This window comes from Littorina saxatilis, linkage group LG11, assembly GCF_037325665.1.
Source record: "Littorina saxatilis isolate snail1 linkage group LG11, US_GU_Lsax_2.0, whole genome shotgun sequence".
NCBI lineage: Eukaryota > Metazoa > Mollusca > Gastropoda > Littorinimorpha > Littorinidae > Littorina > Littorina saxatilis.
The window spans coordinates 40,656,176-40,681,944 of NC_090255.1; the positions used below are offsets into that span (position 1 = coordinate 40,656,176).

Consider the following 25,769-nt stretch of genomic DNA (forward strand, 5'->3'; position numbering starts at 1 on the left):
AACTCATTTATTGATTTCTTTAAAAAAAAAAAAATAGCCACATAGGTGCATACACTGTTCTATTTGGTTTAAAAGGGTACTCTCGTTTACTCTAGATAAGATTATGTATCTGTTCATAAATTGTTTTTATTAAATTTGAAATCGCTTTATTATGACAAACATGGCGTTTTAATGTTTAAGTGGTGACATTTTGACCACTGTGTAATCTTTAGACAAAGATGTGAGGCTGGATGAACTCCATTAGAATAGAGCCAAGACACAATGCATTACCGAGACATGCACTGCTAGTTTTTACAGACGCACAGTCGCCAGGTTCTGTCAGTGCCACTATGTTCAAAGAAATCAAAGAAGCTAAAATCTTAAAATGTGGCCAAAGTTCATCCCAGGAAAGAAGACTTCCAATGCGATTTCCGAAAGTTAACCACCGTACTACTTTCGACTCCTTGGACTATACTTATTAGATTATTATTTATGTACAGATTGGAGCTACGACGTTGACACTGTCTGTGCTTTAAGATAATAATATGATGCTTAATGCATTATTTGTATTGTTGACCAAAACATGACATATTACACAGATCGAGACAGTATGTGTTCCTCCGTGGTCGCGCTGGCCGTCGAGTTGAACGTCGAGATTTGCGTCAAATGTTATCTTGTGGTCTTATGCATCGGTCCATTTTTAGTTAGAATTCTTAATTCTTATGTTTAACGATTGCACGCAAGCAAACATGCACTCTTCTGTAGTCTCGGCCAGCCGCCTAAATATGAGTTTTAGTCGGATTGTGAGGTCACACTGCTTAAGAAATGGGAAATCTATGATGAATCGATATATTATATTTTATTGACGTATGCTTGTAGAAAAAGTTGTTGTTTTGGGTTGTTTTAAAGAATAGTGTTCTGGTTAATTTGTTTGTATTTTCATTCTCTTGTTAATTGTTATAGATGGGTTTTTTCTTCTTTATTTCATTGCACTGCATTCAAGATTGTGTGCTTGCGTGTGTGTGTGTGTGTGTGTGTGTGTGTGTGTGTGTGGGTGTGTGTGTGTGTGTGTGTGTGTGTGTGTGTGTGTGTGTGTGTGTGTGTTTGATGGCTGGGATAGCGTTTGCTGCTTCTTCTTATGAACGAGTTATCTCTGTCTTGTATGTCAACAAAGTTGCGTCAGATTATAGCATTCCGAGTTTGCGTTTACTGTTACGTAAATATATTTTGTTTCGATGAACGAATTTGTATGTGTTGATTCCTGTACATACACATCGCATATTTAATGCACCACCAATGTTGAAAGTGGGAAGGTTTTGAGGTTCTGTACGTGGTTCCTGGTGATGTTCATATGTTATTGTATACGTGTACTCACAATAACGTGAGAGTGTTTTGAATGAAAACTTTTCTTGGCGTGTACAAATAAACAAAAATACAATTGTGTTTCGCTCTCTGTCTCTGTCTCTGTCTCTATCTGCCTGTATGTCTGTCTGTCTGTCTGTCTGTCTGTCTGTCTGTCTCTCTCTCTCTCTCTCTCTCTCTCTCTCTCTCTCTCTCTCTCTCTCTCTCTTTCTCTCTCTATTTGTGCGCGCACTTGTGTGTGTTTGCGTGTGTGTTTATGTGTGTGTACGTGTGTGTGTGTGTGGCTTGACTGTGTTCCGAATATTAACATGTAGATTATTCCAAAGCTAGATCACAGAAGAAATTTGAAGTTTTATTCCACAGTTAAGTTCGTACATAAACTCTCATGGGAATATAGTCTGACTATTGCAACGCTCATCAAACAAACAAATGCACGATGAAAATATAAAAAGAATACATTTCCAAAAAGAAATCTTCAGAATAGCAACAATTGAAAGGTTACTTTAATTGCACAAATCCTATAGTAGTTCGCAGCACATAAAGCTGTCGATATATTCACTATACTTCATCGACTATTGCAGGTGAGAAAAAGAATCTTGCTATTACGTTTTCGACACTTTTGGGTGATTAGGCATGTATTCAAAAGATGTCCCTGCCTTCGAATTGCTCCCACAAGTTCAGGAGACGACTTCATTGTTTGAAGGAAGGAGACAGGTTTAAACTAAAAATACTGCACCAATATGTAAAGGTACTGCACTCGAGAAACAAAACTAGACTCCGTCATTACAAAGTAATGACAAAAAACACATTACTTACTGCGTACTAAGCACATACAACACAGAAGCTCTATGTCTGGACACTATTGTAGCTGTCTGCGTGAGTGCTCATCATTGGCTAGCGTTGTTATGCCTCTAAGGCCGATGTGGCACAATACACGAACTCCGGAAATAACTCTAATTATGAAAGAGTGAATACCCTTGCTTTTATTGAGGCAAACCTCATAAATATATATGAATATATATGTATTTATATAAATAAAGAGAATAAAAATTAAAAAAACCACCATACGTGCTTCTTGTCCGCGTGTTTCAGACCCTACCCTCCCCCCATGCCCGCTAGTGACTGGCCTATAATGTCACGTGGGAAAGTTTGCTTCAAAAAAAGCAAGAGCATTCACTCTTTCACAACCCGTACAAACCCATCAGAGTTATTTCCGATACTCTGCGGTCAAAAGGCACACCTAAAAAAGATAGGCGTTGCCCCTACTCGTAGAGCTGTGTGTGATGGTGTCGATGATGAAGAGACTCCTCAGCCCGTGCTGTGGGCGTGCTCTCCCCTTGCTCCCCTGTGCCACTTGACCTGGCCAGAGGGCAAAAACACGATAACAATGAAAATGTACTCACCAACACACGAACAATAAAAACACGAACAGACCGGTTTCGACGGTTTTTATTGTTCGTGTTTAAGTGAGTACATTTTAATTGTTATCTTGTTTTTTTCTTCTCATCTGCAGTCTCGTGTTCCTACTGTGGCCAGAGAGCACAACTCCAGTTCTGCAGTCTATTGTTCCTACTGTGGCCAGAGAGCACAACTCCAGTTCTGCAGTCTATTGTTCCTACTGTGGCCAGAGAGCACAACTCCAGTTCTGCAGTCTATTGTTCCTACTGTGGCCAGAGAGCACAACTCCAGTTCTGCAGTCTCGTGTTCCTACTGTGGCCAGAGAACACAACTCCAGTTCTGCAGTCTCTTGTTCCTACTGTGGCCAGAGAGCACAACTCCAGTTCTGCAGTCTATTGTTCCTACTGTGGCCAGAGAGCACAACTCCAGTTCTGCAGTCTCTTGTTCCTACTGTGGCCAGAGAGCACAACTCCAGTTCTGCAGTCTCTTGTTCCTACTGTGGCCAGAGAGCACAACTCCAGTTCTACAGTCTCTTGTTCCTACTGTGGCCAGAGAGCACAACTCCAGAAACTGTTCTGCAGTCTATTGTTACTACTCTGACCAGAGAGCACAACTCCAGTTCTGCAGTCTATTGTTCCTACTGTGGCCAGAGAGCACAACTCCAGTTCTGCAGTCTATTGTTCCTACTGTGGCCAGAGAGCACAACTCCAGTTCTGCAGTCTCTTGTTCCTACTGTGGCCAGAGAGCACAACTCCAGTTCTGCAGTCTCTTGTTCATACTGTGGCCAGAGAGCACAACTCCAGTTCTGCAGTCTCTTGTTCCTACTGTGGCCAGAGAGCACAACTCCAGTTCTGCAGTCTCTTGTTCCTACTGTGGCCAGAGAGCACAACTCCAGTTCTGCAGTCTCTTGTTCCTACTGTGGCCAGAGAGCACAACTCCAGTTCTGCAGTCTATTGTTACTACTGTGGCCAGAGAACACAACTCCAGTTCTACAGTCTCTTGTTCCTACTGTGGCCAGAGAGCACAACTCCAGAAACTGTTCTGCAGTCTATTGTTACTACTCTGGCCAGAGAGCACAACTCCAGTTCTACAGTCTCTTGTTCCTACTGTGGCCAGAGAGCACAACTCCAGTTCTGCAGTCTCTTGTTCCTACTGTGGCCAGAGAGCACAACTCCAGTTCTGCAGTCTCTTGTTCCTACTGTGGCCAGAGAGCACAACTCCAGTTCTGCAGTCTCTTGTTCCTACTGTGGCCAGAGAGCACAACTCCAGTTCTGCAGTCTCGTGTTCCTACTGTGGCCAGAGAGCACAACTCCAGTTCTGCAGTCTATTGTTCCTACTCTGGCCAGAGAGCACAACTCCAGTTCTGCAGTCTCTTGTTCCTACTGTGGCCAGAGAGCACAACTCCAGTTCTGCAGTCTCTTGTTCCTACTGTGGCCAGAGAGCACAACTCCAGTTCTGCAGTCTCTTGTTCCTACTGTGGCCAGAGAGCACAACTCCAGTTCTGCAGTCTCTTGTTCCTACTGTGGCCAGAGAGCACAACTCCAGTTCTGCAGTCTCTTGTTCCTACTGTGGCCAGAGAGCACAACTCCAGTTCTGCAGTCTCTTGTTCCTACTGTGGCCAGAGAGCACAACTCCAGTTCTGCAGTCTCGTGTTCCTACTGTGGCCAGAGAGCACAACTCCAGTTCTGCAGTCTATTGTTCCTACTGTGGCCAGAGAGCACAACTCCAGTTCTGCAGTCTCTTGTTCCTACTGTGGCCAGAGAGCACAACTCCAGTTCTGCAGTCTATTGTTCCTACTGTGGCCAGAGAGCACAACTCCAGTTCTGCAGTCTCTTGTTCCTACTGTGGCCAGAGAGCACAACTCCAGTTCTGCAGTCTCTTGTTCCTACTGTGGCCAGAGAGCACAACTCCAGTTCTGCAGTCTATTGTTCCTACTGTGGCCAGAGAGCACAACTCCAGTTCTGCAGTCTCGTGTTCCTACTGTGGCCAGAGAGCACAACTCCAGTTCTGCAGTCTATTGTTACTACTGTGGCCAGAGAACACAACTCCAGTTCTGCAGTCTCTTGTTACTACTCTGGCCAGAGAGCACAACTCCAGTTCTGCAGTCTCTTGTTCATACTGTGGCCAGAGAGCACAACTCCAGTTCTGCAGTCTATTGTTCCTACTGTGGCCAGAGAGCACAACTCCAGTTCTGCAGTCTATTGTTACTACTCTGACCAGAGAGCACAACTCCAGTTCTGCAGTCTATTGTTCCTACTGTGGCCAGAGAGCACAACTCCAGTTCTGCAGTCTCTTGTTCCTACTCTGGCCAGAGAGCACAACTCCAGTTGCAACATTGTGGGAAACTGTGGAGGACGTACACCGATTTTGCCAGTTCATAACATCAGCAGCCCAAAGACTATGAGTGACACAACTGGCGAACGCCGAAGAAGAAAACATTTCCGATCCTCGTCTGTTTTCAACTCCTGGCTTAAAATAAGACTGACCGTAGCGCTGTTGACATGGGCAGCAGCAGTTTCGTTCTGACAAAAATCGCCCAAAAGTTGGTTATAACTCTGCCATGTGAACAGCGCTTAACGTCCCAATGCGTCCCATCCACCGTACCGACCAACCCAGACGCAGACGACATCAAAGAAAAGGTTTGGAACAGATTTCAGGAGAACGGAGGGGGGAATTAGTTCACATTACAGTCGCTACCATAACGCCGTGGGGAAAGGGGGCACCGTGGCTTCATTATTGTCGCCTCATCCGGCGTCTAAATTGCCTGGGTGTGCCTAATGGCGTGTGTACTGGCAGACTGGGGGATCTACGAGGTTGCGTTTCTCTGAGGAGGGGGGGGGGGGGGGGGGGAAGGGGGGAGTTTCGTGTGAGAGTGGAGATGAGAGCGTGTTTACTTTATGGACAAAGACGACGACGAAGACGACGAGAGTGGAGATGAGAGTATGTTTACTATAATGACAAAGACGACGACGACGACGACGACTACCTCGACGACGACGAGCCTGAGTGGAAATACAGTGTAGTGTAGTGTAGAAAACTTTATCATCTAAAGACGAGAGTATGCTTACAATAAAGACAACAACGACGACGACGACGAGAGTGCAGATAAGAGTATGTTTAATAAGGACGGCGACAACGACGACGACGACGAAGATTTTGTGATGACCATGGCAGGATAACTGTTTGATGAGTTTGATGAAGTAGGAAACCTGCAGCGCAATGATATTTTCCATTCAAAATAAACAGTGGCATCTGGCATCACCGACGCAGCTTATTCTCTTCACACACACAAAACTAAAACTAAATCCAACGTTATTCTGCCAGATATTTGTTCTACTGATTCTTTTTTCCCCAATACCCTGGTGAGGATAATCTTTCTACCACACTCACGACTCATAATGTATTAATGCCTCTGCGTACATGTGAGTGTAGCAAGTTATCTGGGTGTATTCCGGAAATTAGACGTCATTCTTTCCCCATTACGGCAACAGTTAAGGATCTCCATTTCCACGCAGACAGCTGCATATTTGCCCACACAGGAATCTGAAACAAAACCCACACCCCTCTGTGCTTATTGACATTTGGGAAAAATCATTGTATTAATCAGACGACCTTGACATAAAAGATGCCATCCTTCCCCTACTCCTAGCCCCCATCAGCGTTCGTTTCATGAAGTGTTGGAGCCAATATATCCATATTGTACAAAACTCCCCCTTTTACAACTACAACTTTTGCCCATTGCTTCAATGAAGTGACGCATTCTCCATATTGTATAAAGCTACCCCTTTAACAAATACAACTTTTGCCCATTGCTTCAATGAAGTGACGTATTCTCCATATTGTACAAAGCTACCCCTTCATCAAATACAACTTTTGCCCATTGCTTCAATGAAGTGACGTATTCTCCATATTGTACAAAACTCCCCCTTTTACAACTACAACTTTTGCCCATTGCTTCAATGAAGTGACGCATTCTCCATATTGTACAAAACTCCCCCTTTTACAACTACAACTTTTGCCCATTGCTTCAATGAAGTGACGCATTCTCCATATTGTATAAAGCTACCCCTTTAACAAATACAACTTTTGCCCATTGCTTCAATGAAGTGACGTATTCTCCATATTGTACAAAGCTACCCCTTCATCAAATACAACTTTTGCCCATTGCTTCAATGAAGTGACGTATTCTCCATATTGTACAAATACAACTTCTGCCCTTTGCTTTGAGGGAGTGACGTATTCTCTATATCAAGTTGTGTAAAGTTCTCCCTTTAACAATACAACTTATGCCCTTTGCTTTGAGGAAGTGACGTATTCTCTATATTGTGCAAAGCTCCCCCATTAACAAATACAACTTCTGCCCATTGAAGTGACGTAATCTTCATATTGTACATATCTCACCCTTTAACAAATACATCTTTTTCCCTTTCTATTGAGGAAGTGACGCATTCACACACACACACACACACACACACACACACACACACACACACACGCACGCACGCACACACACACACACACACACACACAGACAAACACACACACACACACACACACAAACACTAAACACCCCCCCACACACACACACCTACGCACACGCACACACACACATACACACACAATCAACCCGCATCTTGTTCCAAACCCCCGTGATTAGAGTCAGAAATTGAGTATTTTCGCAGCAGTAGCTTAGCGGTTTTGCAGTCGAGAGGCTTCGCGGTTCGTTTCCATCTGCAATGCAGAAAGAACCCCGGACCGCTAAACCGCCATACCACGGGGGCAGCATTGGCAGCAGACGCGTTATTTTCCTAAAGCCTGTCTTACACTGTTCCGAATATCCTTACGAATATGAAAATGTTGTATTCGGCCAAGAAAGAGACGAATGGACAGGAAAAAACAGAGAAAAATCGAAGGCTTACGAATCCTTGCGAATGTCATACGAATGGTTGCGACTGCTTGCGAATATCTACCGATCATTGCGATTGTATACGAATCCATATACGGATCTATTACGAACGTTGCGAGTGGCTTTGCGAGTGTTGCGAGTGCTTGCAAACATTTTACGAATAAAACGAGTATGTGTCACGTTTCAATATCTCACAATAAGGTGATTATGAACGGTTAGTTACTACTAACTAACTAACCACACCACGATCCACTCTCGCAGTCATACAAATAAATAGAATCAACAAAAGTATAAGTTTCAGACGCCTGTTTATGTAATATCACGCCACCTCCCTCGAGACTTCACTCCAAAAGATGTTCTTTTTACGTTCAAAACGTAAAACAAGTGGTCACTGACAAAAAATGCCAGTTAAAGTATAGAAAATGATAGTAACACGCTGATCCCGTGTATAGTTAGGAAAGTCACTGATCTGCCTTAAAGTGCTAGTTCATGCAGGTGTCACACACCCCACGTCGTCACCACTCGAGTATAATCATTAATACAGATGACTTGGTGGTAAGAAGGGTGCAAAAGACATGGTGCAACTTAGCTTTTTGCCACTGAGTGGGCGGCCCGTAATTAGTCTGTAGTCTCCACAACTGCTCCGTTGAATGTAGTGCCGGTTAGCGTGGCAACGAAGCAGGGAACAGTGGAGACATCAGGCGCCTCACTCAGTCGCTGAAGGTCCTCCCGTAGTCTACCAGAAAAAGTAGAGTTGTAGCTGGTAGGACGGCGACAGCGACAGCAAATCACCAGTACAGCAGGTTAGCAGGTTACATCGATGCCGCGGACGACCTGGTTACAGCATCCCGCTCAGCATAGCACGTAGTAGCATACGTTGGCCGTAGAAAACAGCCAGTAACCGAAGGCTGCAACAAAAAGCATCGGTGCACTAAACATGTCATGCTACCCCTCACACACCACCTTTAAACATGTCACCCTGACATATCTCATCGAGCACGTGGGCCTGCACAAACGGACTTTTACAACAACAAATCAGCAATTTTCCTTCCTTCTCTTCATATCTGCAAAAGCCATATACAGATTATATTTTAGCGTCACAAAGAGCAAATTATGCGCTACCTGGAAAGAACAACAGAGAGTATTTCATTCCACAAACACAGACTCGTCAACAGCGTTAAATAATGATTTATTACCTCAACAGCCTTATGTAGGTAGCTCTCTCTTTTAAGCGAATCCGCTTCCTTTTGAATGACTTCTGTTCGTCACAGAAATACCGCCATCCTCCTCTCGCGCTGAATCCTTAATGCGGTGAAAACGCACAGCGGAGAAACCTTGACGCCCGAATGTCAGCCAGCATGAATACAGGGAGAAGGTGGTCTGTCCTTGTAGTTCCTGGCAAGCAGCATGGCACGTTGATATACGGTGAAGTATTTAAACGTGTTGAAGACCATCAAACTTGTAGGAGAATTAAGACACCGACGCTTCTCTCTCGCTGCTGAGTTTCGAGTGTCCAGTTAACATGTCTCAAACAGACAACCTTGACAAAAACACGTGACTCACCTTGTCACGTTCCAAGTTCAGCTATCGCCAGTTTTGCCCTGACAGCAGAAATCTCCCACGTGAAATCCGTGCGACACGAAATACCCGTGTTCGCTATTGCTCGGTCAGCCAAAACCCAGCCGTTGACAGAAAGCACAGGCGCTTTCTATCGCAATTGACCAAGAGAAGGCACCCCACAGAGTGACACTTTCTCGATCCATGTCACTAAATCGTGACAGTATGCAATTCGCATTGTTCGTAATGTTGCTTTTACACTCTGGCGAATTGCCCTTACGAATAGAATTCGCCAATAACTCGTAATGATCGGGACATATCGCAAGACATTCGTAAATGTTCTTAACCATTCGTCTCTGTTTGCGAACATTAGCAACATGCTCCTAATATTCGCAAGGAAGTCATATTCTGAATGTTTCGCAACGTACTCGTAAGTATTCGCAAACCATTCGTAATCATCGTAAAGGTATGCGTAGCGCTCGCAAGCATTCGTAAGGACTTTATTCGTGCACATTTTGCCAACATCTTGCGAATGGTTGCGAATTCATTACGAATTTCTCTGGAATGTTTTGACCATTTCTTCTCAATTCATAAGAATGTTGCGAAAGCCTTACGAATGCTTGCGAGTGACTGCAATTGCTTGCGAATGTTTTAAAAAACAGTAATAATATTTTGCAAACGTCTTTCAACTGAACGGCGATTTTGATGCGTATGTATTCTCAATGATCGGAACACATTCGCAAGCACTCGCAACCATTTGAAAGACATTCGCAAGGATTGGTAAGGCTTCCAATTTTCTATATTATTCATGTCCATGTGTCTATTTTTTTTGCCGAATACAACATGTTCATATTCGCAAGGATATTCGGCACAATGTAAAGACAGGTGTTACGACTCAACTCCAAACAACTCTTGTTTAGCCGAGACTGAAATATTTTGTTGCACCATTAGGGTAAGAGTCTACGAGACCTTGGAGACGAAGTAATGACGTCACTAGTATGAGAATCTACATGTTGGATCAACGTCATTACTGCGTCATTAATATGCGAATTTACGTAACTCATGGAGTTGCATCGTGGGATGAAAACAGTTATTTGGAGGAAGGAAACGTGAACCGCTAACCATTACGGTCACTCTATTTGCCGGGTACTGAGAGGCTACAAGTGGGGAACAAGAATCCTGTGTAACCACCGATGAAAAGCCGCCGGCACTTAACCTACCATCCCAAGGCCTGAGATGTAACCCGCAGCCGCACAGACTCGTAGAGTAGTGTCCGGAAAGGAGCATCAAGAGGTAAGGTGTCGTTGTAATATCGAGCGTCCATCAAGGAACAGCTATTATACACTCACATCTATTCGCATATGATATTTGTTTTAGAATGTTTAATGAAGTTAATCATAAACGTACATGCTGCAAGTTAGTTCGGCATATAGATCTAGTATTTTATTCAGTAACCATGCTTGGTTTGTCTGCGAACTGCCCGACATGAAGATAGAGCAATAAGTCAAAATTAACCTTGATCCTAGGATACCGTTGTTAATAACAAGTATTACCTTTGATCCAGGGGTTCGAGCGTCTGGGATCCGCTGGGATAAGGGTGAACTAACCAAGCTACGCCACCAGTGTGATCCACCAGCGAGGAGCAAAAGGAGTTTGTCTACTAATTATCATCATCATCCACTGATCTTCATCAAGTTCGTCATTGCTACGGTCATCATGTGAATCCAGGCTTCCATCAGGACATTCGGACTTTGTAACTAACCAGCCCATTATTTTGAGATAAGTCCAGTTCGACATTAAACTAGCTGTCAATGCAAGAACAATTAACTATGAACGCAAATTCGTTAGATCTAAAATAGAAATAGTTTGTTAAAGAATCCGGAAATATTACCAACCAATAAATTTATTCATTAATCTAAATCATCAGTGTTTTACGAGATTGATTTGAAGCATGACTGTTGTAAAGTATTGAATATAACTTTGGTGTGTTCTTAGATATTGTATATCTAAAACACAAGGTAAAAAGTGGAACTGCAACAATGGGGGCTCTGTCCGGAGATCTATACTGAACTCGTGTTCGTACCTAAGAAAAACTTGCATTGACAACTGGTTTACCCCATAAATTAGTTAGTCAATTTATCCGTGAAGCGACGGAATTTAGAATATTTTCTGGAAAATCTTTCTTCATTTCTTTCTTCAAAATTGAAAATCATTTCCTGCTTCATGTCGGATTCACTCATATACAGACCAGACGGTGGTAAGTAGAATATTTAAATTATTTCTGTAAGAAGAAATTTTAAATAACTCCGTGTTTGATTTGGGTACATTCTGCCCAAAGAATCTTCGCGATCGCTGTTGTTCACGAACAGCGTTTTTGCTAAATTAATTCGTGGAAGGATTTCCATCTAGTTCGTCGAATAGTATCATAGTCATAAGGTAAGACATAGAATTGATGTTCGACAACTTCACGGGAAATTGGCAGTTTACTAACTAACTGTCGGTTCGAATTATACTCTCAAGTTCTGATCAAAACGGTGAGTGTGTTATAATTCCAACCAGGATGGACGCTCGATAGTACTAGGACCTTAGTTTAAGTTCAGATTAAATTATAACTCTAGTCGGAGTAACATTTAAAACGTGTTGCTTATCTAAGTTGTGCTTCACATTATTAGTTATCTATAACCCGCGGGTTGATAGTTAATAGTGGGGAAAACTTCTGTGGGTGTGTTTGACAGACTGAAGGTCGTCATCACATAAGGCTTTGTAAGGCAACTTACTCAGCGACACACCGCTAAGTCCTAGTTAGTCGTTTCGGTTCAAGATAGAGACGAAGGACAGGTGTAGGAAAAATCACGTGCGCGTGTAACATTGTTTGTACCAGTGTTGAAAGGTTGAACAATACCTGCGGGTAAGAGTCTTCCATATTAGAGTACCACCAAGAGTGGATGTACCAAAGTTTTGTATTTTGAGGGATTACCTAAAATGGCTGATACCAGACATCATCAGCACTACACCAGATTCTCGTCAACCGTGGGCATAGACCCAGAATATACAGAAGGAGCAAATCTGATTGATATCACCGATCCAGGTGATGACGGCCACGCCGCTCAGCCTGTGAACGGACAGGTCGAGCAGACCGTTCCATCAAGTCCCAGCGTCAGTTCGATCAAGGAATTGATCACCATGGGGAAAGAGTTGGGTTTGGAGGGAAAGGAACTACAGTCATTCGTCCAAGGGGAGAGGGATAAAGAACGAGCAGCTCAAGAGCGTGAACATGAGCGAGAAGCTCAAGAGCGTAAAGATGAGCGCCAATTCAAAGAGAATGAGAGAGACAGACTCTTTAGGATAGAAGAGCTGCGCATTCAGAGCGAGGTTCAGATGAACACGAATGAAAACGCAGCTCATCCTTCCCAATCCTCACATGACCATGATCCCCGTTTCATTCCCAAAATCCCTTACCTTGATGACAAGGATGACGTTGAATCCTGGCTCAAACAGTTTGAACACTATGCCAGAGATATGAATTTGGACGAATCAAAGAAAGCCTCCCGGCTGATATACTTCTTGAAAGGTAAGGCCCGTACCATTGTGTCCAAAATGGACGATGAGGATGTTGACGACTATGAAAAGGTGAAGAGCGCGTTATTTGAAGGATTCCAGCTCACCGCTGAGCAATATCGCATGAAATTCCGCAATACTAGACGTAATCCCGCGGAAACTTACAAAGAACACATCACTAGACTCGATCGGTACCTAACCAAGTGGATCGAGCTTGATCCGTGCGAGAAAACTGTCAAAGGATTAACCGATTTGATCCTGCGAGAGCAGTCCTTGCAGTCAATGCCTTCCGATCTCGCCGTGCATGTCAAAGACCGGAACCCGATCAATGCCAAGGAGATGGGAAAACTCGCGTCCGATTATGAGCTGAACAGAAGCCAAAATAAATTGAGACCGACACCAACGCGAACTCCTCAGGACGGAACGAAACGTTTTGAGAAGGATCATAAACCATCACCTCAACAAGGTAAAAGATCTTCTTTGACACCGGCGGAACGCGAAAAACTCCGAGAAGCAGGACTATGCTTCTATTGTCGCGTGGGTCTACACCGTTCGAGCGATTGTCCCTTACGGAAAAAAGGCAACACCGCCGGAGCTGTGACGGTTGAAGATGTCCGACGCGAAACACAGGGAAGAAAATCCCCGTTAGATAAATTGTGTCGAGACTGCACCACAAAAAAGTTTTCGGATCTAGTTGACGTCAAAGTCAACGGCAAACGAGTGAACGCCCTGAGAGACTCGGGCTGTAGCTCGATTGTGGTGGCCGCACATCTTGTGCCGGCCGGCAAAATGACTGGTCAGAGAAAGAGGACCACGTTAGCGGACAAAAGTAAAGTCCGGTTCTGCGAGACCGCGATCATTCATGTGGATTCGCCCTTCTTCTGCGGAGAGACAGAAGTCGTGGTCATGGCGGATCCCATAATGCCGGTGCTCATAGGGGAGTTCCATGGAACTCAGAACGACAGGAGGAAAACACCGATTTTCCCTGTCAGAGAACCTGCCTGGTATCACGACAGCGCTGACACAGTCGCTGGCGCCGTAGATACCAGAGCACAGTTCAAATTGGACAATGATAGAGACAAATCTGCGAGTAAGCCAAGTAGCCGGGAGCCAACATCGGATATGTTTACTCCAAAGGACTTACGCGAGGCTCAGAAGACAGATCCTTCGTTAGACAGCATCAGGAAACAAGCTGCTACCGGAGAAGAGAGAGGCCACATGAGGGTCGTGGAAAAGAATGGTATCTTGTACCAGTCGACGTTCAATCGGAAAGGAGAGGAGTCTTTGAAGGTTATTCTTCCCAAATCGTTCCGTGGTAAGGTGCTCGCATTCGGCCATGATCATCCAATGGCAGGACACCAAGGTCAGCGTCGTACCGCCGAAAGGATTAGACGCGAATTTTGGTGGCCATGCTGTGGTGTTGAGATCCGCCGCTACTGCTTGTCATGTGACGCTTGCCAGCGATCCGCGCCAAAACACCTTACGAAGAAGGTCCCATTGGGCAAGATGCCAGTGTTCGAGACTGCTTTCAGAAGAGTAGCAGTCGATATCATCGGGCCTATTCTTCCTATGTCCGAGAACAAAAAACGGTACATCCTCGTCATGGTTGACTTTGCCACCCGCTACCCTGAAGCTGTCGCGTTGAAGGACATTCACGCCGAGACAGTAGCCGATGCTTTGTGGGATTTTTGGACTAGACTCGGTATCCCAAGTGAAATATTGACTGATAACGGGAGCCAGTTCACAGGCACTCTGATGCAGGAAGTCACTGAACTCCTCCGCATCAAAAGGAAAACCTCTGCGGTATTTCATCCAGCTGGGAATGGTTTGTGCGAGAGAATGAATGGCACGTTAAAGAACATGCTCAAAAAGATGTGCATAGAACAGCCCAAAGCATGGGATACGTTCATCTCTGCATTACTGTTCGCATACCGCGAGACTCCTCAAGAGAGTTTAGGTTTCTCGCCATTCGAACTGTTGTTCGGGCGTACTGTCAGAGGACCAATGCAACTCTTGAGACAGATTTGGACAGATGAGAGCGTCTCAGATGAGGTCAAAACCACTGCGGAATATGTAGTGAACCTTCGTGAGAGGATCGAAGAGACCTGTTTGCTTGCTCGAGAGAACTTGAAAAAAGCATCAGTGCGATCTGCTCAATATTACGATCGTAAAGCCAAACCAAGGTCGCTAAAACCAGGAGAGAAAGTCCTGATTCTCAAGCCATTGAAAACAAACAAACTGGAACTCACTTGGCAAGGTCCATTTGAAGTGTTAGAGAAGTTGAATGATTTCGACTACAAAGTCCAAGTAAGGAGGAAGGAAAAAGTATTCCATGTCAACCTCCTCAAGTCTTACGTCGAACGTGAGCAACCTGTCACCGATGGAACAATTCCGGTTGCAGTAGTAGAAGAAGAAGAAGAAGAAGTGATCGTCTCAGTAGTGGTAGAGGAGGACGAAACCACTAACGACGACATCTTCAGGTTGGACAGTCAGAGGACTATCCCAACATTTGAGACAAAGCGCACAGAAGGTTTAGACCACGTGCACTTTTCAGAGAAACTCACTCAGTCACAGCAAACTGAAGCGAGACAGATCTGCGCGGACAGACTAGATAATCTGACCGACGTACCACTCACCACGAATCTGACTACGTGTCGAATCGAGGTCACAGACAAGAAACCGGTCTATATAAGACCACGCCCCATTCCACATGCGTATGTGAAGATGGTGGAGAATGAAGTCGAAGAGATGTTGAAGCTAGGAGTCATCGAACCCGCCAACTCAGCTTACAATTCACCCATTGTTCTCGTCAAAAAGAAAGAAGAAGGAAAGTACCGCTTTTGCGCGGACCTCCGTGGGTTGAATGATGTCACGGTGTTCGATGGGGAACCCATCACCGACGTTCAACATTTATTCCAAAGCTTAGGAAAAGCCAAGTACTTCTCCAAGCTAGATCTCACGCGTGGCTACTGGGGAATACCCATTGTCGAGGAAGACAGAGACAAAACCGCGTTTGTGACGTCACGAGGCCAGTTCCGATGGGTGAACATGCCCTTCGGGTTGAAGACCGCCACTGGCATCTTCAACAGGATGATGAGGAAGTTGCTAGGTCCCCTCAATCGGGACGATGTGTACCATTTTATGGACGACATCCTGATAGCCACTGAGACGTGGGAGCAACACATGGAAGCCCTGAAGGCAGTCCTTCAGCGGCTCAAAGAAGCCAACCTTGCAGCAAAACCGTCGAAATGCTACATCGGATTCGACCAATTGCCGTATCTTGGCCATGAAATCGGGCATGGAGAGAGGTGGCCAGAAGACGATAAAATCGTGAAGATTGTGAACGCCAAAGAACCAGCTACAAAGAAACAGCTACGCGCATTTTTGGGTCTCACGGGGTTTTACCGAGAATACCTGGAAAACTACTCGACTGTGGTCGTGCCGCTCACCGACATGACAAAGAAGAGCTTGCCAGACAAACTCAAATGGAGTGACGAGGCAAAGAAGAGCTTCGCAAGACTCAAACGAATGGTCAGTGAGAAACCAGTCCTGAAAATGCCTGATTTCGGCAAGGACTTCGTTCTCCGCACTGACGCATCAGACCGAGGAATCGGTGCGGTACTGATGCAACTGCATGGAGAGAAGCTACACCCCGTAGCGTACCAGTCGAAGAAGCTACTCGGGGCTGAGTCCCGATACGCGACTGTGGAAAAGGAATGTCTAGCAACAGTCTGGGGAGTACAGAAGTTTGAAAGATACCTGTACGGACGACACTTTGTGTTGGAGACAGACCACCAACCCTTGAAATGCCTACAGAGGAATCCAACAAACCCTCGTCTGTTACGATGGTCGCTACAATTGCAACCATACTCCTTCACAATCAACTACATCCCAGGAAAGGACAACCTAGGTGCCGACTATTTGAGTCGCATCAACTGAGTTTCAGAGTCCAGAAGGGAAATTTGTCCACCCCGTTGGAGTAGTGAGGCCAAACTGGCCGCGACAGGCTCATGCGGATCTACTCCAAAATGTGGAAACAATTGTATATATATGCATATTGTATATTGTATTGTATTGTATTGTATATTGAGTCGTATAAACGGAAACGAAATAAGATTTCGCTTGTCCACCCCCCGGGGTTATGTTACGACTCAACTCCAAACAACTCTTGTTTAGCCGAGACTGAAATATTTTGTTGCACCATTAGGGTAAGAGTCTACGAGACCTTGGAGACGAAGTAATGACGTCACTAGTATGAGAATCTACATGTTGGATCAACGTCATTACTGCGTCATTAATATGCGAATTTACGTAACTCATGGAGTTGCATCGTGGGATGAAAACAGTTATTTGGAGGAAGGAAACGTGAACCGCTAACCATTACGGTCACTCTATTTGCCGGGTACTGAGAGGCTACAAGTGGGGAACAAGAATCCTGTGTAACCACCGATGAAAAGCCGCCGGCACTTAACCTTTGCCGTGCTTCCTGGGTTCACCTGTACCCAGAGACACACTAAAATCCTTGTAACTCTGGAACCATTAAAGGTATCGTTTTGAAATTTTAAGTATCTCTCACACACCTAATTTGCTCTCTGTCTGCAAATTTTTAGTGTGTACATGACAAAACATCAGAATTAATTGATTATGATAATTTACATAAACACTACCGATGGCGCGGGTTCACACATACCCATACTTTTAAAGAGTAGTAGTGATTGTAACTATCCCTCTGCCGACGGCGCGGGTTCTGCTACACCCATAATTACCAAAGCGGCGGAACAGTGTCTGTCTGCCTGTTTGTCTCCAAGAGACTGTCTGTCTCTCTGTTTGTCTGTCCGTATCTCTCTGTCTGTATGTCTGTTGTCAGTTGCTCTGTCTGTCTGTCTGTCTGTCTATCCGTCTATCTGACTGTCTGTCTATCTGACTGTCTGTCTCTGTCTGTCTCTCTCTCTGTCTGTCTCTCTGTCTGTCTCTCTCTCTCTGTCTCTCTCTCTGTCTCTCTCTCTTAGTCTCTCTCTCTGTCTCTCTCTCTGTCTCTCTTTCTTAGTCTCTCTCTCTCTCTCTTTCTTAGTCTCTCTCTCTCTCTTTCTTAGTCTCTCTCTCTCTCTTTCTTAGTCTCTCTCTCTCTCTTTCTTAGTCTCTCTCTGTCTCTCTTTCTTAGTCTCCCTCTCTCTCTTTCTTAGTCTCTCTCTCTCTCTTTCTTAGTCTCTCTCTCTCTCTTAGTCTCTCTCTATCTCTTTCTTAGTCTCTCGCTCTCTCTCTTTCTTAGTCTCTCTCTCTCTTTCTTAGTCTCTCTCTCTCTCTTTCTTAGTCTCTCTCTCTCTCTTTCTTAGTCTCTCTCTCTCTCTCTCTTAGTCTCTCTCTCTTTCTTAGTCTCTCTCTCTCTTAGTCTCTCTCTCTTTCTTAGTCTCTCTTTCTCTTTCTCTTTCTTAGTCTCTCTCTTTCTTAGTCTCTCTCTCTCTTTTTTAGTCTCTCTCTCTCTCTCTTTCTTAGTCTCTCTCTCTTTCTTAGTCTCTCTCTCTTTCTTAGTCTCTCTCTCTCTCTCTCTAGCTCTTTCTTAGTCTCTCTCTCTCTCTCTTTCTTAGTCTCTCTCTCTCTCTTTCTTAGTCTCTCTCTCTCTCTTTCTTAGTCTCTCTCTCTCTCTTTCTTAGTCTCTCTCTCTCTCTTTCTTAGTATCTCTCTCTCTCTTTCTTAGTCTCTCTCTTTCTTAGTCTCTCTCTCTCTCTTTCTTAGTCTCTCTCTCTCTTTCTTAGTCTCTCTCTCTTAGTCTCTCTCTCTCTTTCTTAGTCTCTCTCTCTCTCTTAGTCTCTCTCTCTTTCTTAGTCTCTCTTTCTCTCTCTTTCTCTCTCTTTCTTAGTCTCTCTCTCTTTTTTTTAGTCTCTCTCTCTTTCTCTCTCTTTCTTAGTCTCTCTCTCTTTTTTTTAGTCTCTCTCTCTCTCTTTCTTAGTCTCTCTCTCTCTTTCTTAGTCTCTCTCTCTCTCTCTCTTAGTCTCTCTCTCTCTTTCTTAGTCTCTCTCTCTCTCTCTTAGTCTCTCTCTCTTTCTTAGTCTCTCTTTCTCTCTCTTAGTCTCTCTCTCCTTTTTAGTCTCTCTCTCTCTTTCTTAGTCTCTCTCTCTCTCTCTCTTTCTTAGTCTCTCTCTCTCTCTTTCTTAGTCTCTCTCTCTCTCTTTCTTAGTCTCTCTCTCTCTCTTTCTTAGTCTCTCTCTCTCTCTTTCTTTGTCTCTCTCTCTCTCTTTCTTAGTCTCTCTCTCTTTCTTAGTCTCCCTCTCTCTCTTTCTTAGTCTCTCCCTCTCTCTTTCTTAGTCTCTCTCTCTCTCTTAGTCTCTCTCTCTCTTTCTTAGTCTCTCTCTCTCTCTCTTTCTTAGTCTCTCTCTCTCTCTCTTTATTTGGCTCTCTCTCTCTTTATGTCTCTCTCTCTCTATCTTTCTTAGTCTCTCTCTCTCTCTTTCTTAGTATCTCTCTCTCTCTCTTAGTCTCTCTCTCTCTCTCTTAGTCTCTCTCTCTTTCTTAGTCTCTCTCTCTCTTTCTTAGTCTCTCTCTCTTTCTTAGTCTCTCTCTCTCTCTCTTTCTTAGTCTCTCTCTCTTTCTTTCTTAGTCTCTCTCTCTCTCTCTTTCTTAGTCTCTCACTCTCTTTCTTAGACTCTCTCTCTCTCTTTCTTAGTCTCTCTCTCTCTCTTTCTTAGTCTCTCTCTCTTTCTTAGTCTCTCTCTCTCTTTCTTAGTCTCCCTCTCTCTCTTTCTTAGTCTCTCTCTCTCTCTTTCTTAGTCTCTCACTCTCTTTCTTAGACTCTCTCTCTCTCTTTCTTAGTCTCTCTCTCTCTCTTTCTTAGTCTCTCTCTCTCTCTTTCTTAGTCTCTCTCTCTCTTTCTTAGTTTCTCTCTCTCTCTCTCTCTCTCTCTCTTTCTTAGTCTCTCAGTCTCTCTCAGTCTCTCCCTCCCCCTCTCCCTCCCCCTCTCCCTCCCCCTCTCCCTCCCCTGCAAGAGGTCGGTGAAGGGAGAAACTCGATGCAACCACTGAAGTAGCGCTGTGGGTTTCCCTGAACCGGCACCCCGTCGTTAGAGAAATAAACGGTAAAAACCCTCTTTCAAATGTATGGGTTCAGACAAACCCGCATCGTCGTTAGAGGAATAAACGGTAAAAACCCTCTTTCAAATGTATGGGTTCAGACAAACCCGCATCGTCGGGAGTGTGTAGTCAAAAGCGGCATCCGGCAAAGGTTAACCTACCATCCCAAGGCCTGAGATGTAACCCGCAGCCGCACAGACTCGTAGAGTAGTGTCCGGAAAGGAGCATCAAGAGGTAAGGTGTCGTTGTAATATCGAGCGTCCATCAAGGAACAGCTATTATACACTCACATCTATTCGCATATGATATTTGTTTTAGAATGTTTAATGAAGTTAATCATAAACGTACATGCTGCAAGTTAGTTCGGCATATAGATCTAGTATTTTATTCAGTAACCATGCTTGGTTTGTCTGCGAACTGCCCGACATGAAGATAGAGCAATAAGTCAAAATTAACCTTGATCCTAGGATACCGTTGTTAATAACAAGTATTACCTTTGATCCAGGGGTTCGAGCGTCTAGGATCCGCTGGGATAAGGGTGAACTAATCAAGCTACGCCACCAGTGTGATCCACCAGCGAGGAGCAAAAGGAGTTTGTCTACTAATTATCATCATCATCCACTGATCTTCATCAAGTTCGTCATTGCTACGGTCATCATGTGAATCCAGGCTTCCATCAGGACATTCGGACTTTGTAACTAACCAGCCCATTATTTTGAGATAAGTCCAGTTCGACATTAAACTAGCTGTCAATGCAAGAACAATTAACTATGAACGCAAATTCGTTAGATCTAAAATAGAAATAGTTTGTTAAAGAATCCGGAAATATTACCAACCAATAAATTTATTCATTAATCTAAATCATCAGTGTTTTACGAGATTGATTTGAAGCATGACTGTTGTAAAGTATTGAATATAACTTTGGTGTGTTCTTAGATATTGTATATCTAAAACACAAGGTAAAAAGTGGAACTGCAACAACAGGCATAACGAATGGTTTCGAATGGCTTGCTAGCGCCACGAATACATTGCGATGATTACAAATATCTTGCGACTACTTACGAGTACGTTGCGAACAAAATAGCAACATGACTTCCTTGCGAATATTAGGAGCAAGTTGCTATGTTCAAAACAAGAGACGAATTGTAAGGAATAGTTAAGAACATTTACGAAAGTCTTGCGACCATGTCCCGATCATTGTGAATTATTGGAAAATGCTATTCGCAAGGGCAATTCGGCTCTTTTATTGAAAAATAATGTTTCTTTATGGTAGAAAAGATATGATTGAGAAGTGTCTGTCTGCATGTCTGTCTGTCTGTCTGTCTGTCTGTCTCTCCCTCTGCCTGTGTGTGTGTGCGTGTGTGTGTGTGTGTGTGTGTGTGTGTGTGTGTGTGTGTGTGTGTGTGTATGTCTATGTGTGTGTATGTCTATGTGTGTGTGTATGCGTGTGTGTGTGTGTGTGTGTGTGTGTGTGTGTGTATATATATATATATATGTGGTGTATGTGTGTGTGTGTGTGTGTGTGTGTGTGTGTGTTTGTGTGTGTGTATATATATATATATATATATATATATATATATATATATTTATCCCATGACCTGCCTCTTTGTCTCTGTTAGCTGAGGAGGGGATTATTCTGGATTATCCATCACAACCATATGAATTATCCATCACAACCGAGTCTCGATCTCACCTGTCATTGGTCTTTGTCTTTGGTCTCAGAGTACAACTGAATAATTTATAGAGGTCATCTGCATATTTATCGTTAACTCGGGACTCCTTTTTTTTCTCAGCAAAACCATTGAGATATTCTGGGGTATAAAAGTCGAACTGACGTTTGGCTAACGATCTACAAACATTATCATTGAAGAAATAAAGAAAACAACAAAGAATGTACATAATCCGGGTCCCCGGCGCAGCCGGGTATTCGGCTCTACTTCTTCCCGGCGAAGCCGGCTACCCGGCGAAGCGGGTATTCATTCTAGTATATATATATGTCACAGGACAAACGAGTATCCAGGACAATCCAGAATTGTCCTAGGACAATCGCGGATCCTTGTTTTTCCTAGGAGAAACAAGGCTCCCTGTTCTTCCTGGAAAATATCAAGTACAAATGCAGATCCTTGTTCTTCCTAGGAGAAATGAGGATCCTCATTCTTCCTAGCGGCCAGTAGAAACTGAGATCTGGTACAATCCAAGATTGTCCTAGTGCAAACTGGAATCTTACAGAGGGAAAACACTAGAACAATAGATCAACGGTTTAATAATCGACAAAATAAAACAGTGCAGCGTGTAATGTTGAAAATATCCAGCATGCCTCCCCCGAAATCGGCGTATGCTGCCTGAATGGCGGGGTAAAAACGGTCATACACGTAAACATCCACTCGTGCTAAAAACATGAGTGAACGTGGGATTCTAAGCCCATGAACGAAGAAGAAGAAGAAGAAGAAGCCACAAGAAAAGGACGGACATGTTAAGTGTCTTTGTGAAAGGCAGTGACGGGCTCTCGAACAAGAGACACAACTTTTAAAAACAAAAAAATGATACTTCCCCAAGATTATTTCTTTCCGCGTCATTGTCTTGTCATAGATATGACCTTATGGTGGACATCCTAAGATAAGTAACAGCTAGCATCTTTTCTTTCTTTATTTTCGTTTGCGTCTCTTGACAGAAAAATTTCATTTCTCGTATCCACACGGGTAAAACAAAACTTAAACAAGTCGCGTAAGGCGAAAATACAATATTTAGTCAAGTAGCTGTCGAACTCACAGAATGAAACTGAACGCAACGCAACGCAACAAGACCGTATACTCGTAGCATCGTCACTCCACCGCCCGTGGCAAAGGCAGTGCACGTGGAATTGACAAGAAGAGCGGGGTATTCGTTGCGCTGAGAAGGATAGCACGCTTTTCTGTACCTCTCTTTGTTTTAACTTTCTGAGCGTGTTTTTAATCCAAACATATCATATCTATATATTTTTGGAATCAGGAACGGACAAGGAATAAGATGAAAGTGTTTTTAAATTGATTTCGAAAAAAAAAATTTGATAATAATTTTTATATATTTAATTTTCAGAGCTTGTTTTTAATCCGAATATAACATATTTATATGTTTTTGGAATCAGCAAATGATGGAGAATAAGATAAACGTAAATTTGGATCGTTTTATAAATTTTTATTTTTTTTTACAATTTTCAGATTTTTAATGACCAAAGTCATTAATTAATTTTTAAGCCACCAAGCTGAAATGCAATACCGAACCCCGGGCTTCGTTGAAGAGTACTTGACCAAAATTTCAACCAATTTGGTTGAAAAATGAGGGCGTGACAGTGCCGCCTCAACTTTCACGAAAAGCCGGATATGACGTCATCAAAGACATTTATCCAAAAATTGAAAAAAACATTCGGGGATTTCATACCCAGGAAATTTAATGTCAAATTTCATAAAGATCGGTCCAGTAGTTTAGTCTGAATCGCTCTACACACACACACACACACACGCACGCACACACACACGCACATACACCACGACCCTCGTTTCGATTCCCCCTCGATGTTAAAATATTTAGTCAAAACTTGACTAAATATAAAAAAAAACACCCACCGACAAATCTGCAGAAACCTGAATAAAAAAACAAGATTTTCCTTGTGCGTCTCTTATGTGACAAAAAAAACTGCATTTCTCGTATCCACTAACATACAATTCTTGTTTTTTTTATTTTGAATTTGTGAACGTTAACAGCCTATCTGTTTTGGATTTGTGCAGAAATCTGAACATTACGATCCTGCCAGGGTTTTATCCACGTTGGCGTACACCACCCCTGACACAGCCAGTGACGGCAGAGGGAAAGCAGCGCACACGTCACTTTAACCCATTACCTACTTAACTCCTTCCTGCGAGGGGTGGGCGCGCACTGAGATCGAGGTACGGGGGGCGATATCGGAGGAAAAAGATGATAATAATGTTGGCAACCCTCGCGGTGTGCAGTAGCAGCAAGTTTCCGTCGAAGGCGGTGTAGCCAACGTGAAAAGTTGATCGCTGCTTTGTGCTTCTCCACTGCGCACGTGTTGTGTTGGCCTATGCACTTGCTCCTGCGGTGTCTGTGCGCGTGTGTGTGTGTGCGGTGGATAGTTCTGTGCTTACTCTACTGCATCGGTTTTCATTTCTCGTTCCGCTGTGGAATTCATAACTGGCTGTGACTTCTGGTAGGTGTGTGGCGTGTGTGAGTACACAGAGCGTGACGGAACTGTTTCTCTGTGCTGTGGCTGACTTGTGCGTGGGCGTGTTTTTTTACACCCCCGGTATAGGGGTGTGTATAGGTTTCACTCGATGTGTTTGTGTTCGCAAGTAGATCTCAAGAATGAACGGACCGATCGTCACCAAACTTGGTGAACAGGTTCTATACATTCCTGAGACGGTCCTTACAAAAATTGGGACCAGTCAAACACACGGTTAGGGAGTTATTGGTGGATTAAAATTATACAAGGCCTGGTATAGACGGACACCCCCGTTGGTCAAAGGGAAATAACCATTCTCACTGCCACCAACTGAGAAGGTTATTTCCCTTTGACGGGGGTGTAGTTCCTATCGGAGGAATTTCTTGGTTTTTTTGCGGTGTAGATGTTCTTTCTTTTTGTAAACATGTTTCGCCGGGTACAGTAATAACAGAAAACACAGGCTTTTTCTGTTTCTGAACTGACCAGCGCTTATCCGTATAAATCACCACTTGAGACGCAAACGTGCTTGTCACTTTACACGATTTCGTTGAGCAGTGGTGTCATGAGCTCAGTTTTATAGTGTTACTTATTGTTACTCTGCTCGATTTGTGTTTTACCCGGCCGGTCAAACCGTTAGACAAATGTGTGAGAGCGACTCACAAACACCAGTTTGTGTGAAGTTCTAAAGACAATTATATCCCTCAGTGTTGCGATACTATATAGGCTTTCAAAATAATGTTACAACTTTATAGTTCCCAAAATGCATTAGTCGGTGATGACAATAATACAAAAATGGATTGAATTGGTTTAAGTGTGTTTCATTTATTCACTTTTGCTGTATACAATCGTTTCACACACACACAAAACATGACTGAACGACAACAAGCAAAATGCTTATCAGTGGACACAAATTGATTGAATTCCACACTAAGTAGACTACCTTTTGCACCTGTGCGGCACTTGATCGTCTGTCCCGGCCGGTGAAACACGAGAAAACTACCCCCACGAGATTTTTACTCCGGAGTAAAAATTTCGTACGAAACTTTTACTGCCTTTACGAAAAAATAACTCCCCATAACACGAGAAAATTACTCCCCCATAACACGAGAAAATTACTCCCCCATAACACGAGAAAATTACTCCCCCATAACACGAGAAAATTACTCCTCCATAACACGAGAAAATTACTCCCCCATAACACGAGAAAATTACTCCTCCATAACACGAGAAAATTACTCCCCCATAACACGAGAAAATTACTCCCCCATAACACGAGAAAATTACTCCCCCATAACACGAGAAAATTACTCCTCCATAACACGAGAAAATTACTCCCCCATAACACGAGAAAATTACTCCCCCATAACACGAGAAAATTACTCCCCATAACACGAGAAAATTACTCCCCATAACACGAGAAAATATTACTCCCCCATAACACGAGAAAATTACTTCCCATAACACGAGAAAATTACTCCCCCATAACACGAGAAAATCTTACTCCCCCATAACACGAGAAAATTACTCCCCCATAACACGAGAAAATTACTCCCCATAACACGAGAAAATTACTCCCCATAACACGAGAAAATTACTCCCCCATAACACGAGAAAATTACTCCCCATAACACAAGAAAATCTTACTCCCCCATAACACGAGAAAATTACTCCTCCATAACACGAGAAAATTACTCCTCCATAACACGAGAAAATTACTCCTCCATAACAC

The 25,769-nt window shown here is 43.6% G+C and overlaps 2 protein-coding genes and 2 long non-coding RNA genes across 4 annotated transcripts in view; all 4 read left to right on the top strand.

Moving 5' to 3' along the window:
* The first annotated feature begins 10,336 nt into the window (after window positions 1-10,336).
* On the top strand, window positions 10,337-11,122 carry LOC138980458 (uncharacterized). Its single transcript, XR_011460339.1, has 2 exons — window positions 10,337-10,495; window positions 10,767-11,122. It is a non-coding gene; the product is annotated as an uncharacterized lncRNA (long non-coding RNA).
* A 1,062-nt stretch (window positions 11,123-12,184) lies between these two features.
* Window positions 12,185-16,699, top strand: LOC138979567 (uncharacterized). The gene has a single exon (XM_070352281.1). The coding sequence runs from the start codon at window positions 12,185-12,187 to the stop codon at window positions 16,697-16,699; it is 4,515 nt and encodes a 1,504-aa protein (XP_070208382.1).
* Window positions 16,700-19,980: 3,281 nt separating this feature from the next.
* Window positions 19,981-20,685, top strand: LOC138980914 (uncharacterized). The gene is made up of 2 exons (XR_011460492.1): window positions 19,981-20,058; window positions 20,330-20,685. It is a non-coding gene; the product is annotated as an uncharacterized lncRNA (long non-coding RNA).
* Window positions 20,686-23,721: 3,036 nt separating this feature from the next.
* Window positions 23,722-25,769, top strand: part of LOC138980475 (neuronal acetylcholine receptor subunit alpha-6-like) — a 113,921-nt gene continuing 111,873 nt past the window's right edge. The window contains exon 1 of the mRNA XM_070353355.1: window positions 23,722-24,028. The gene's annotated coding sequence lies outside the window, so the exon portion shown is untranslated. The remainder of the gene's footprint in view (window positions 24,029-25,769) is intronic.

What these genes read in the sequence shown, in the direction of transcription:
- LOC138979567 (XM_070352281.1), top strand. Translation starts at nt 12,185, where the DNA reads ATGGCTGATACCAGACATCATCAGCACTACACCAGATTCTCGTCAACC.